The sequence below is a fragment of the Phocoena sinus genome, chromosome 4, assembly GCF_008692025.1.
Source record: "Phocoena sinus isolate mPhoSin1 chromosome 4, mPhoSin1.pri, whole genome shotgun sequence".
Classification (NCBI taxonomy): domain Eukaryota; kingdom Metazoa; phylum Chordata; class Mammalia; order Artiodactyla; family Phocoenidae; genus Phocoena; species Phocoena sinus.
In genome coordinates, this window is record NC_045766.1 from 22,845,466 (window position 1) to 22,861,348 (window position 15,883).

General features: G+C 38.9%; 1 protein-coding gene across 3 annotated transcripts in view; it reads right to left on the reverse strand.

Annotated features, from left to right (window-relative positions):
• Positions 1-10,438: 10,438 nt before the first annotated feature.
• The window catches only part of GK5 (glycerol kinase 5), a 74,267-nt gene continuing 68,822 nt past the window's right edge, over positions 10,439-15,883 (reverse strand). For all 3 annotated transcript variants that reach the window (XM_032630260.1, XM_032630259.1, XM_032630261.1), the window contains one exon: positions 10,439-12,614. In XM_032630260.1, the coding sequence (XP_032486151.1) occupies positions 12,466-12,614 (149 nt within the window). In that variant the 3' untranslated portion in view covers positions 10,439-12,465. The remainder of the gene's footprint in view (positions 12,615-15,883) is intronic.

Genomic DNA, 15,883 nt, shown 5'->3' on the forward strand with positions numbered 1-15,883 from the left:
CGCTTCCCCCGCGCGAGCTTTGGCGGCGGAGCAGCACGGTGAGCGCCGATTGGCCCTCGGGATGAATGTCGTACGGCACCTCTTCCCACGGATTGGCCAGGCCTGCGGTGCGTGCGAGGAGTAAACAAACCCCGCCCCGAGGCTTCCCAAAGAGAGGAGGGGGCCGCGAGGCGTAGCAGCGGGGCGTCAGGCACTGTGCCGGGTCCCTGGGCTGTCCACTGGAGGTTCTCAGTGGGTCCCCCGCAGGGATGTCGCCAACGCGGCTCCCCAGCCGCCTCCGGGGCAGGCTACAGGCCTGAGGCCTAAAATTTATAGACACACCCTTCCCCGCCCCTTCCCCCGGCTTGGGTGGGAATCTTGACTTTTCCATCCACCCCCATCCCCCCGGGCCCAAGCAGGAAAACCCCCATCTCTCTTAGAAAAGGAGGAACTAGGTCATCCCTAGTTCCCAAGCACAACTCCGTCCCCAGTCACTTGATGGGTCACCTCCGGGGCAGCAGCATGGAGGGGCAAGGGGACGAGTGATTGAGGCCACGTGTGGGGACGAGTGTGCGGTAAATTATTCAGACAGGGGTTAGAGACCGCTGGGCATGTGGCTTCTTCAGTACACAGGCAAGTAAGATCCAAACCGGGCCAGGTCACCATGTCACGTGGAAGCTGAAGAGAAAATCGCAGCTCCCACCCCCCAAATACCTGTCCATTTAGTTCAGTATTAATACATTTTGTGCCTATCTGAAAACCATGTGTGAGCTTACATTTTAGTGGGGTGGGAAGGACAATATGCAAAAGAAATAAGCAAAATATAAGCTATGTTACATGCTGGGACCTGCTTTGGGGAAAATATGTAGCAGAGAAGGTGTTTGAGGGATGGCTTGACTTAAATAGAGCGCTCAGTGAAGGCAGCAGGAAAGGCACCATTTAAATAAATGCCTAAAGGAACTGGGGGAGGTGAGAAAGCACCTTTGGACCTTTCTCTGGGGTGGAGTGGAGAGATAATTTCTGCATAATTGGTACGTAGATAAAGTCCTAGGTGGTCAAGAATGCTGAATGCAGTCTCCTTGGACTCATTCTAAAATGCAAAAGCCCCAATGGAGTCATTACCTTGCATTTTGCAATAACAAATCAATAAGATTTATTTAGTTTCCACAGAAATTTTGTGGTTTCAACTTAAATACTTTTCAAACATCGTAAGCACAAAGATACAAAAATGAGGAAAACAGACGAAACCTCCATCCTCAAGGAGCTCAGTCTATCAGGAGAGATGGATTGTTAATCACCTCAGGTCAAAGTGTAAACTGTCCAAGTAGAAGTAGATGCAGAGCTGTGCTTGGGCTAATGGGGGAGGGAGAAGCAGTGGATGTTATTAAGGAACTGTACCTCGGAATCTCTTTATCTATGAAGACAACTCAGTGCTAAATTTTGGAGTAAGGCTACGGCAATCAGGGATTCTCTAACCTCTTTGTAAATTTTTAAGGTGAGAGTCGGAAGATAATATTAAGTTAAACCACATGAAATTGTTAATATTTGGCAATTTTCATATGACTCGTAGAGTTAATATGAGGATTTTGCTATGTAATACATATAGTAAGTGTTCAGTAAACAATGGTGATATTATGATCATTTGATAATAGTGCTTTTGAAAAGAATGATTTAAAAGTCAATGTTTCATAACACCTTCCAACGCCTTGAAGTAAAATGGGCAGTGCAAGTTTCAAATTTTCCATATACTGGTTTGATCTAGCTGTGAATTTCCATGACCTAATCAGGGTATGCTGTAAAAGACACAAAATGCTAGTTTCACGGCAGGCCAAGAAATTCAGAATAAGGAACAGCTTGGTTTTCAAGCCAAAAACTGAAAATTCCCCAGAACAGAATAAATTGTCAAGTTGCTTCAGGGAGGAAAATTCATGTAAATCAATTTTTCATTCCCACTCACAGTTCCAATTTAGCAATTTGCACAACAGTCAGCTTTCTCTCTTCCTTCTCATTTCCCCATTAAAAGATCTGATTTCCTTTGAAAAGGAAAATAAAGCTTCCACTATCTCCAAAGCAAGAGAGTAGATGTTTGAAACACGACAGAACACTTACTGATTTGGCAAACACTTACTAAGTGCTTATTGTATGCCACCAACAGTGCTAGGCATTGGAAATACACACATAAATGTCCAAAGAGCTTTGTTCATGGGCGTTCCTTGTGCTTAGAACAATCCCCCAGTTCATCCACACCTCATCTACACATGCCTTCTCATCTAAGCTGAAACAACACTCTCTCCAGAAAAGCTTCCTCTGACTCCCCGTCTCCAGCTCTTGGCCCATAAAATTGTTTGTCTTTATAATGTTCATCAAACTTCTGATTACTCATTTAGTACCTGTATCCTGTTAGACTGTTAAGCTCCCTGCGATTCGGATCTATGCCATTCTATTCACTACATTATCGTCGGTGCTTGAGGGAAGCTCAGTAAGTTTTTATTGAATGGATGAGTGTGCCACAGCCTAGCACGTTGGAAAGAGGAGACGAGCATAAATAAAGTCTCTACTTGTATATGCGGGGCAACAAACAGATGGCCATGAAAGAGACAGATCTGCTAAAATTAAACCTGAGGAATTTCCCTGTGCTGCCCCTCTCCTGAAGCTGGATGCTGCTTTCTAGAGGCATAGCTATAGTGCTCCTGGACCGATGTCTCTCAAACTTTAATGTACCCAGGAATCACTTAGAGATCTTATTAAAATTCAGACTCTAGATCAGCAGGTCTGAGGTACCCCACCTCAGAGTGGGGTAGAGTCTGCATTTCCAATGAACTTCCAACTGGTGATGCTGCTGCTTCACCAAACACCACAGTTTGAGTGACAAGGACCTTAGTGACACCTTTTTACCATTCCCCAAAATCCATAGTTGTCTACACTTTTGTAGTTGCAGATGACTTTTTTAAAAAATAAATTTATTATTTATTTATTTTATTTATTTATTTTTGGCTGCATTGGGTCTCCGTTGCTGCAGGCGGGCTTTCTCTAGTTGTGAGGAGCAGGGGCTACTCTTCTCTGTGGTGCGTGGGCTTTTCATTACAGTGGCTTCTCTTGTTGTGGAGCACGGGCTCTAGGCATGCAGGCTTCAGTAGTTGTGGCACGCGGGCTTAGCTGCTCCGCGGAATGTGGGGTCTCCCCGGACCAGGGCTCGAACCTGTGTCCCCTGCATTGGCAGGCGAATTCTTAACCACTGCACCACCAGGGAAATCCTGCAGATGACTTTCTAAAAAGCATCCTGATTTCACACCCAATCCATCCAGTGACAGACAAAAGAAATAACACTTAAGTGAAAAATGTGTTACAGCGAGGCCTTGTCTTCCAGAGACAGTTGTATTACGGGCAGTTTAGTCACATTAAACTGCAGAGTGGAATCAAAGCCTTGGAATTTCCTCAGTGAGGGACACAGCTTTCTCCTCAGTTCATTTCTGGAATGACTTTGTTCAGGCAGTGGAAAGATTACACAGCCACCATTAATAGAAGTAAACTTTTCTTAATATCAAACCTAAAATTATTTTAAGATAAATATCTTATTTATCCTAAAAATATACATTATATGTGAGGTATAAGAAATAATGATAATATGATCTAGCAGTCCCACTCTTGGGCATATATCCAGACAAAACTATAATTCAAGAAGACACATGCACCTCTATGTTCATAGCAGCACTTATTTACAATAGCCAAGTCATGGAAACAACCTAAATGTCCATTGACAGAAGAATGGATAAAGAAGATGTGGTACATATATACAATGGAATATCACTCAGCCATAAAAAAGAACGAAATAATGCCATTTGGAGCAACATGGATGGGCCTAGAGATTATCGTACTAAGTGAAGGAAGTCAGAGAGAAAGACAACTATCATATGACATCAATTATATGTGGAATCTAAAATATGACACAAAGGAACTTATCTACGAAACAGAAACAGATTCACAGACATAGAGAACAGACTTGCTTTTGCCAAGGGGAAGGGGGATGGGGGAGGGATGGAGTAGGAGATTGGGATTAGCAAATGCAAACTATTACATCTGCTAACTAATACAGAGGAGCATGTTTACACACTGGCTCCTGTCCCCATTGTTTAAACATTACCCATATAGTGTCAACTTTCTACCATTCCAGGCTTGACCATGGGTGAAAAATGACAGAATGAGTTCAAATGAGTATTCCAAACTGGGAGGCAGAGAAATCCCAGCTCATAAAACCAGAGATACGGTAAAGTAAGATGCTGTCAGGTTACACCTGGGCAGCTGGTTGCTACAACTGGAATCAAAAAGTGGGCTAAGAGGATGTGAAGTGGGGCAAGAGATGACCAATACTGATATAAATAATTGGATAATAAATGGAGGACAGGCAACAACTCTTCCTTACAGTAGAATTCCATGAATAAATGTAAAGACATAATGGAAATAGAAGATCACCATTATTAGGCAAATATTACAGAAATGATTGTTGCAGACAGGAAGCATCCAGGGATACTAAAAACTAGTGAGTGAAAGTGTGATGGGAAACAGGATATTTACATGGTCTAAAAGTATCTCCTGTGTGGGATGAATCGGAAGATTGGGACTGATATATTGACAGAGTTTGGTGATGAAACTGCGATGCTGACAGAGACAGGACCTTCTGGGAGAGACAGGACAACCCTGTGGGCGGGTTAAAGAATATGAGAATTCCCTGGGATCTGGTGGCTAATAACCTTGCCCAAGTGGTGGGGAAGAGGGAGAGGTAATTTAGTAAATCTAAGGTATTTGCCTTACAATCTCCACATCCTAGTGGGTTGTTTCTAAATAGCAAAGAATCCACTATTAGTCCCTATCACCCTCATTTATTTTTTTCCTACAATTTCTTTTACATAGCCAGATTCTTTACATATATATATATATATATATATATATATTACACATATATATACACACAGATATATATATGTATATTTTTGGCCGCGCTGCACGGCTTGCGGGATCTTAGTTCCCCGATCAGGGATCGAACCTGGGCCCTTGGCAGTGAAAGCACGGAGTCCTAACCACTGGCCTGCCAGCGAATTCCCTAAAAATAATTTTATAATATTTAATACAATTTATAGTCACATACATTTCAGAAAAGTCAGCTCCACATACCTGCCCCTTCCTGTCCTCCTCATTAGACTAATAGGACTTTGAACAATAAAATCAAAACCATACCCCTTTCTTTCTTCAAATAATTGAATATTTATTATCCTTCAAAATTCCTACAGAATGAACCATGGGCTCCCCTTCGGTCAGGGAATGGAATCCAGATTGTCCAACTGAATCCTCTGCCATCATCATCGGGATGTCGCTAATTTATGTGTGCGGATGTGAAGCAACGAAGAGAGAAACACTAAAAAAAAATGGCTTTACAATCTTGAGAACGAAAAAAGGAGCTGGAGGAATAAGGCTCCCCGACTTCAGACTATACTACAAAGCAACAGTAATCAAGACAGTATGGTACTGGCACAAAAACAGAAAGATAGATCAGTGGAACAGGATAGAAAGCCCAGAGATAAACCCACGCACATATGGACACCTTATCTTTGATAAAGGAGGCAGGAATGTACAGTGGAGAAAGGACAGCCTCTTCAATAAATGGTGCTGGGAAAACTGGACAGGTACATGTAAAAGTATGAGATTAGATCACTCCCTAACACCATACACAAAAATAAGCTCAAAATGGATTAAAGACCTAAATGTAAGGCCAGAAACTATCAAACTCTTAGAAGAAAACATAGGAAGAACACTCTATGACATAAATCACAGCAAGATCCTTTCTGACCCACCTCCTAGAGTAATGGAAATAAAAACAAAAATAAACAAATGGGACCTAATGAAACTTCAAAGCTTTTGCACAGCAAAGGAAACCATAACCAAGACCAAAAGACAACCCTCAGAATGGGAGAAAACATTTGCAAATGAAGCAACTGACAAAGGATTAATCTCCAAAATTTACAAGCAGCTCATGCAGCTCAATAACAAAAGAACAAACAACCCCATCCAAAAATGGGCAGAAGACCTAAATAGACATTTCTCCAAGGAAGATATACAGAATGCCAACAAACACATGAAAGAATGCTCAACATCATTAAGCATTAGAGAAATGCAAATCAAAACTACAATGAGATATCATCTCACACCAGTCAGAATGGCCATCATCAAAAAATCTAGAAACAATAAATGCTGGAGAGGGTGTGGAGAAAAGGGGACACTCTTGCACTGCTGGTGGGAATGTGAATTGGTTCAGCCACTGTGGAGAACAGTATGGAGGTTCCTTAAAAAACTACAAATAGAATTACCATATGACCCAGCAATCCCACTACTTGGCATATACCCTGAGAAAACCAAAATTCAAAAAGAGTCATGTACCAAAGTGTTCATTGCAGCTCTATTTACAATAGCCAGGACATGGAAACAACCTAAGCGCCCATCATCGGATGAATGGATAAAGAAGATGTGGCACATATACACAATGGAATATTACTCAGCCTTAAAAAGAAATGAAATTGAGCTATTTGTAATGAGATGGATAGACCTAGAGTCTGTCATACAGAGTGAAGTAAGTCAGAAAGAAAAAGAGAAATACTGTATGCTAACACATATATATGGAATTTAAGGGAAAAAAAATGTCATGAAGAACCTAGGGGTAAGATAGGAATAAAGACGCAGACCTACTGGAGAACGGACTTGAGGATATGGGGAGGGGGAAGGGTGAGTTTTGACAGGGCGAGAGAGAGAGTCATGGACATATACACACTAACAAACGTAGTAAGGTAGATAGCTGGGGGGAAGCAGCCGCAAGGCACAGGGATATTAGCTCGGGGCTTTGGGACAGCCTGGAGGGTTGGGAGGGGGAGAGTGGGAGGGAGGGAGACGCAAGAGGGAAGAGATATGGGAACATATGTATAGCTGATTCACTCTGTTATAAAGCAGAAACTAACACACCATTGTAAAGCAATTATACCCCAATAAAGATGTTAAAAAAAAAAAAAAAAAAAATGGCTTTGATACACAATATGTACAGATCACTCACTGTTTCGTTATAATTTCCCAACTAATTTTAATGATAATTTTCATAATGGATTTTAACAGCTGCTAGGTTAATTCCGTCACATTAGCATTTGAAAGTATGTTTCTTCCAGTTATTTAAAATTTTTCTAAACATTTAAATATACAGTGTATGTTCACAATAGACTGTATCATCTTTTTTCCACTACAAAGAATTAACTCTCATCTCTAGTAATTTCCTCTGTGCAAGAATGTAGAGTATAGAATAAGCCTCAACAGGATCTAAAGAGGCAGGCTTACAGAAAACCTTTCTTCTCTAACCATATTAAGCCTCATTGTTTTCTTCTTCCAGTTAAAAGGGAAACACAAGTCCAAATTTATCCTGAGTCGCAACCGAAGTTAACATATGCTTATTTCTCTGTGACGTTCTTAATGTGCAGAAACCAAAACAAGAAATGGTATTAAATAAGAATTTCCAGGTAAAGTTAAAAAATAAATCCAAAAGTTAAAGTAGACAAAAGGTAACGGGAAAATTCCCATACACATGCAAAAGATTCCTTTTATTCTGCATCCTTGATTTTATCTATAGATTTTAACAATGATTTCTGATGTTCTCAATGACCATTTAATAAAACTATGAAATTCATAAAGAACATGAGAGAAATAAAATTATAAATTTACTGATGCATACAAATTGGAATCTATATTAACTGTCTTGCACAAATAGGAAAATTTTGAATTAATTTTCCACAAAATCATTCTGAAATATTTACACAAATCAGCTTATTTTAAATAAAAAATATTTTTAGGATTATGATACCTATGTACAAAACATGTATTTGTACACGTTACTTAACATTCTAAGTAAAGGTGTCTTTGAAACTTTGTTATTATACAGTGTTAGTACCACACTACATAATAAGTATGTAAGAAATACAAGAGCTCTTCTGCTCAGTACATCACAAAGTCATGTTCAAATGCTATATACATTTTGCCCAGGAGGGTTTGAAAATGCTACTTAATGACTTCTTAAGTCACTGGACTGATTTTTTTTTTAAGTTTTTATAAAGGATATTCCTTTAAGGATATGGCTCCTTTAGCAAACAACCCAATTAGCAAATGGACAAAAGATATGGACAGACATTTCAGTAGAGGATAAACAGATCGCAAAAGAGCACATGAAAAGATGTTCAACATCATTATTAATCAGGGAAATGCAAATTCAATCCACAATGAGAAAACCACACACTTATCACAGTGGACGAACGTAAAACACGGTGACAACGTCAAATGCTGGTGACAACGTGGAGAAAGTGGATCCCTCATACATTGCTGGTGGGAATGTAAAATGGTGCAGCTGTTCTGCAAAACAGTTTGGCAGTTTCTTGTAAAGATACGGCTCATTTAAATTGGAAACCTTATCATTTATTTTCTACACAACATAGGTATCTATACAGACACATCCATTTTATTTTAATAAACCAAATGTAATGTAAAGTGGGGGGAAAGACGATGGAAATAGAATAACAGAGAATTTCCAAAACATCTGATTCTGCAGGTTCCTGCCTCTATCATTCCCATTCCCATGATCATTCCTGCATCCTTCTAGGGGCAAAGGTCCCATGGGAATATGGTGACAAAATAACCAGTGACTCACAATAGATGCTGGTGCCAAAATACTTACAGCTGTGAGGATCCAAAACTTTAAAAAACAATGTGATTCTTGACGGCCTGTTTGACTTCTCTGGAGTTACCCCTTTAGGCTGGTTTGAACCAGATGACCTGGATTTGAGTATGCAAGATGAGGACTCTGGGACCAGATAGATCCAGGGTGTGTTTTGGGCTTTTAATTTTAATTGAGAAACATGATATAAATTTCCCAAAGGGATTCAGAATCCGCTGGGATAGATTAAAGCCTTCTAGGCTATCTCTGGGATGATTAGAATCACTTAAAGTTGAAGAGCCCCAGGGTCCAGCTATGTCTCACCTCAAAGAATTTTAAAATTACTGCCAAACTCCTGGGCTAGATTACTTTTCAAATTAAAGACTGGTCCTCAGTATAAGTGCCTTGCAAAAGCGGGTATTTCTGAAGTTTCTTCCCTCTAACATGAGAGTGTTTGGCATTTCTAAGATTCAATCTGTTAGTCAACTGCAGTCAAACACACAAAACCTGTGAATAGAAAGGCTTCAGTTGTACCTTCGGAAGTTAATATGTGTATCTATACACAAATAGATATGCAAATATATAAACATACAAAGACTTTAAGAATAAACAGTATGAGGATTCTAGTTCTCATAACAAAGTAGTCCTTCTTAATCCAACAAAACATATTTTACTGTAACACATAGAAGCTGCTCCCTATCAAGAAACACAAGTGACATCAAGGACAAAATGTATATGCAAAAAAAGTTGCACTTACAAACACAAAGTACAAATTCGTCCCACAAATATGAAGGCACAGAGTTAAGTTCTGTGGAAGCAGACATGTTTTCTGCTTTCAGGGAACTTCTAGTTTGGTGGAGACTTGCGCAGAGGCAGATAAAAGAGTAATCATCTCCTTTGTTCAGAGATGAAAAGGAAACAAAAAGGCAGATCAAATCAAAGATGATCTGGAGACTACATTAATCCCATACTGAAGTCATAAATTCACTCTTTAAGACCACAGAGAATGCAGACACGGGGGTGAGGGTAGGTGGATAAAAACAGCAGAAGACAATTACAGCATGACATTTTTTCCCCACCTCATTAACCAGCAAAGCAGAAACGCTATTTATTTTAAGATACTACTACTTCTTTTTGCTAACAACTATTTCCTAAGGTAAAAATGAAGCAGAGAGAAAAGGAGTACGATAGACACTACATTCACTGAGTCTTCAATTTTCTTCCAACAGTCTACATCACTGGTTCTCAACTGCGGGGTTGATTTTGTCTCCCAGGGGACATTTAGCGATGTTTGGAGACATTTTGCCATCATTAAGTAGATGGATGCTAGTGGGTAAAGGTCAGGGATCTGGTAAACATCCTATGATACATAGCACCCAAAAACAAAGAATTATCTGTCCTCAAATGTCAAAGATGCTGAGGTTGAGAAACCATGTCATGGTTGGATATAAAAAAATTTAAAAATCAGTAAGTCTATAGTATAAAAGCATTTAGTACCACTTTAGGAAGGATTGTACAGGAAGATTCTCCTCCTTGATAAGATAGCTACAGATCTCCTAAAATTATCTGATAGACCCATAGTGAGGAAATAAAACATGCTGAGAAATATTAGCATAGAAATTTTTTTAACTTCAATTATTAGCATACGTATGAAAAATAAACTTGAAAGGACAATTTTTTGCTCACTTGATTCTGATAATCAGCGCTTTCTACAACCACAAAAGCAAATGTGGTCATGTTTCTGATTTAGGTCAAATCTGACAAAAGATCTAGTAAACTGTGTTACTAAAAAAAAGGCCAGACATATTAAAAATAGAAGATTAACTTCTAAACTAATGGAAGAAAAAATTAGCCACTGATTTTTGAGGAGATGCTCAATTCCAGTAGAAAGGTATTCAAAGATATTTTTCCACATTATCTAAAAGATATTTCTCCTTTATTTTGTGGTTTCATGATGAGAAAGAACAATGTGGAAAATGAATGAAATAACAAATGTTTAGGTATTAATAATATCACAATTCAGTACATCCTAATACAAAAAGACAATTATTTCCTATGGACATCATACCCACTGAGGAGCAGACGCTATAAGAAATAGTAAAACAGAGTGGCTTTCATATGACTTTGATAAGAAAGCTTTTAATTAGCCACTAAGCTTTGTAAAAAAGGATGTGAATAACAGAAAGAATGAAACGAGTAAGATGTTATCTACATAAGGGGATCTGACTTATTACAGTAAACAAAACACCTTGACTTAACAAAAATATTTCCAAGTCTAATATCTATTACCTGTCTCTGAAATGGACGTACATGATAGGAACAGCAAACTTCCCTATAACAGTCACTTCTTTAATTACATTATTATTTAACAGTGAGTTCTATAACAGTAGGACTTTATGTGATATGATAAAGCCTGACCAAGAGGGAAATAAATACATTATTGCTGCAAATCTAAAAGGAACCTAGCCCCCAAACAGGGAGGGGCAAATAACATGAGAACATGTTGGAAGGTGGTCAACTTGCCTTAGGACAAGTTTACATCTGGCCTGAAGCTACTCACAACTCTTAGCTCTTACCTTACTCTACCTTGTTTCTATCAAGTGAGTTTGAAAATGTAGGACTCATGCTGTTCCTCTCTGTGGATCTCTGGCTCAGTGGCTGAGGGGCAGTCACTAGCTTGACTACACTCCCATCCCCTCTGTCAGCTACCTCACTGCACAAATCTCAGAGAGATGAGTAGATTGGACAAAAACAAGAAAGATACCTGGACAAGCAAAATACCCCAATGAAGGCAATTCTTAAGTCAGCAATAAATTAGGGCACTTTCTTCAAATTAAGCTCTGTCGACTAGGCACTTAATAAAAACAAAAGACGTTTACACCAGCATCTCAACAAGTAAGAAGGATAGAGAAGAGGAGAAGAAAGGCAATATTTATATTTACTACGTGTATTTTGTAAAAAATGAGATTTTATACTTTACCCAGAAATTTTTGAAAGAAATGCTATCTGAGAAGGAAAGTATTCTCCTATTCCTTATGAATCAATACCCTTTTTGGTTTTATTAACTAAAATGATTTTTTTCAGTGTTTTTCAATATATAAAGAAAGCTCAGATTTTGGTTAAACAAGGAAAAATTAAGGCAGTGTCTTTAAACCCAATAAGGGAAAGAATTGACTACCAAATGAACCTATCTAAGAGAGACACATTGAGCTAATATTTGGATACAACACTGAACAATTATGGCTTTAAATAGAAAATATTAAAATTCAAATATCAAAATTCCACATTTTCTTGGTTATTCTTTCTTTTTAACTATATGGACTTCAAAGAGCCCACTTCATTTTAAAGAATTAAGGAAACACTTTTCACATCATTTTGGAACAAAACACGAACAGTGCTTGACCCGGAATTATTAACTCAGATAGTAAACAATTATGTTCATATTGGCCCAGTACAAACAGGAGGAGGACCCGTGACTGTCAAAACATGGTTGGAAATAGCTAGCGTCCTTTGGAATTTGCTACAAAACAGAAGATTTAAAAGTTCTGAGGTATTGTTGCCTTACAATCTTCCCAAGGTTTAGAATTTTTTCAATGAGGAGTTTTGTTTTCAAAAAAGCAGTGCTTTTTCTCTCCGGTTGCAGAGCTCAGCTCCGTCTTCTCCTCTCATTCATGGTCGTATTGTTGTCCCTGAGCTTTGTCTCATCTGCACATCACAGCAACCAGCCATGCGTGGCTTCAGTCATTCCGTTAGTGCTATGTCTTGTTATACCAATTCATGGAGCGTTTCACTGCTTTGACCCAGTTTCCCATATTCTTTTCATATTCTTGCCATTTCTTCTGTGGCTTGAAAACTATTTCACTTTGCCTCAGTTTCTTTAGTTCCTCCTTGTCAGTCCAAAACCCTATAGATGAAAAAATTTACTCTCAAGTTTTAAGGCAAATAATGAGTCCATAAAGTTTATCCACAAACCTATGTGAACTGGTGCACAGGTGAACAGTTATTACTTTAAGACACAATTCAAAATATTTTGTTGCTTTGAGCTTGGTTAGATTGACTATCCCTGGGCATAAATACATCAGGATTTTAAAATCTTTTGGTTTCTAACTAGCAGCTTTATTTCTGTGTGGAAGAGCACCAAATCATTTCTAGAGCAACCACATCCTGCCATCATTTAATTTCATGACTAGCTCTTAAGAAAAAAAAAACAAAAACCCAAGTAAGAAATAGTAGGGGCTTCTCTGGTGGTGCAGTGGTTAAGAATCTGCCTGCTAATGCAGGGGACACAGGTTCGAGCTCTGGTCCAGGAAGATCCCACATGTCGTGGAGCAACTAAGCCTGTGAGCCACAGCTACTGAGCCCACATGCCACAACTAGTGAAGCCCGTGTGCCTAGAGCCCACGCTCCACAACAAGAGAAGCCATCGCAATGAGAAGCACGCACACTGCAATGAAGAGTAGCCCCCGCTCACCACAACTAGAGAAAGCCCGTGTGCAGCAACGAAGACCCAAAGCAGCCAACAAATAAATAAATAAATTTATTTATTAAAAAAACCAAAGCAAAACAATGATAAATTAAGGTTTTTCTTTTTTTTGGCGACACTCTGCAACTTGTGCAGTATATTAATTACCCGACCAGGGAACGAACCCGGTCCCACAGCAGTGAAAGCACAGAGTCCTAACCACTGGACCTCCAGGGAATCCCCCAAGTTAAGATTTTTGTCATATATCTTGAGGTAAGAGGCAACTCCTCAGGATATGCATAAAATTCAAAGTTGGGGATTAATATAAAAAATAGTTTCTTTTTCAAACTATTGCATTTCATACAAGGCTTTTAAATTCCAGTTCAAAAGAATCTTGTAGTTCTGGTATATATTGTTCTTTACAAAGAGGATCATGTGATTTATAATAAAAAGCAGAAGAAAACATATTATAACTACGATCATACGTAGTCTGAAATGGTAGCGATCCCTTGTTAATAAACTTGGTACATCTCACTTACTCTGAAGTATTAACATAGTTGACAAGTCTTCAAGAAGTACATTTTTCTCTTACCAATAAAGCTGACACATAAAATTCTTTCTTCTAAAATTCTCCATCAGGCCACATTCTATTTACAAAGTCAGTGTTTTAGACTGTCTATATTTAAAGATATTAATTATTTTATGGAAGTTATTAAAAGACTAAAAATAATCTTTATTAGTGTACTACAAGTAGATAAATCTAGTCATGAAAATAAGTATGTTCTTAAAATTCTTATTTCCAGAATTTATTATTTATACTTAATGGCATACATACTCTTAAAAGTCACTTTATTAAATGTGTATTGAACAGACCCAGTTTCTGGGTGAATTTTGAAAATACAGAGAATTTGCGTAGCCTTCATGTCTCATATTTCTTTTTTTTTTTTTTTTTTTAGCGGTACGCGGGCCTCTCACTATTGTGGCCTCTCCCGTTGCGGAGCACAGGCTCCGGACGCGCAGGCTCACGGGTCCAGCCGCTCCGCGGCATGGGGGATCTTCCCGGACTGGGGCACGAACCCGTGTCCCCTGCATCGGCAGGTGGACTCAACCACTGCGTCAACAGGGAAGCCCCATGTCTCATATTTCTGAGAGAGAAGTAATCCAACCAGAAATTTCAGATTCTCTGAGGAGGTAAAACTGTTCCCTGTAGTTAGTGAAGTATCTCTCTATTGAAAAGTTTTGAAATTAAATACAGATAAAATGAAGTAGATACAACTCAAGCCACTATGTTATATGTAAGAATAACTTGCATGTGTCTGTTATTTAAAGTGTATTAAATGTTCAAGAGAATTTGACATATTTAGCTTTATAAGGCGATAAGTGTAGATCAATTTGATTAACTTTATAAACAATATTGGAATGCTTATGAGCATTTGGCTTACTGTAATGATAAGCTTAATTTATTCATTTTTCAAGAGCTGTTTAAATACTGGAAAAATTTCTTTGTTATAGTTCTAAGTTTGCTCAATTAGTCATGTGAAATTATTAAAAATAACATCAGCTGTATTGTACTTAAGAGTTGAAATATACAAAGTAACTTAAATTTGTAAATGGGAATGACCATTTAAGGGGAAGTTATTTTCTTCAACTTGAATTAATCAAACACCAATCAATGAACAAATGAAAGTGACTGTTTCAATTTTATTCAAAGTTAACAGATTTTTAGTAGAATAAAGTATAAGGTGAACTTACCAAGATTTGATGCTTTTTGGGTCCATAACTTTAATTGCTAAATAACAGCCTAAACTTTTAAGTGTAAGTTATCCTGTTTTGTACAAACACTCCTCCCTTCCATACAGGAACACAGGAAAACACTCCCAGTGTCCCAAGCGTCATCCTGCTCCTAAAGAGCCCTCTAATTGGCCTCCCCATGTCTGTTCTTTACTCCTCCCAACTAATTAGTGAAAACACTAATTGCCAAAGTGATTTGTTCAAATATAGATCTAACCATGTCCTTCTGCTTAAAATTGTTCAGTGGCTCTCCAATGCATTCAAGATCAAGTCCAATCTCCTCTATATGAAGAGGCCACCATGACTGGACCTCTATGTACCTCTCCAGCCTCCCCTCTTGCTCTCATCCTATCAGCACCATAATGGGCCAGTACCTTTGCACGAGCTGCCTTCTCTACTGGACCACTCACCTCTATTCTCTCCTCACCTGGTTGTCTGCTAAGCCCTTCAAAATTGAACTATACGTTGTCGCCTCTGGGAAAGCCTACACCAATTGCTTGATACTGTGGCTGTTCGCTGGGCTTATCACAGAAGAATAATAATGGGTTGACTTGCTTGACTGCTCCCACTGGAGACTCCCAGAGCAGGGACTATATCATTTAAACTCTATTATTCCCAGCAGCGACTCTCATGAAGCAGGTGCTCAACAAACGTTCACTAAATGAAAGAGTGGAGTGGTTTCTAATGCCAAAGACAAGCTTATCTAATCAGAAAGTTTACCCAGAGACATCCCCTTGCTAAAGACCAGAGCAGTTGAGAATTAGCTTTCCTGGTCTCATTCTTCTGACTGAAGGAGAGCACCAAGGAGGGAAGAGGTGCAACCAGGCCCACCCACAGAAGAGATCACTGGAACATTTTGTGAGTGATGTGCATATGTGTATGGGGTCTAATGGACACCAAGGCTTTCCAGACCCTCTCTA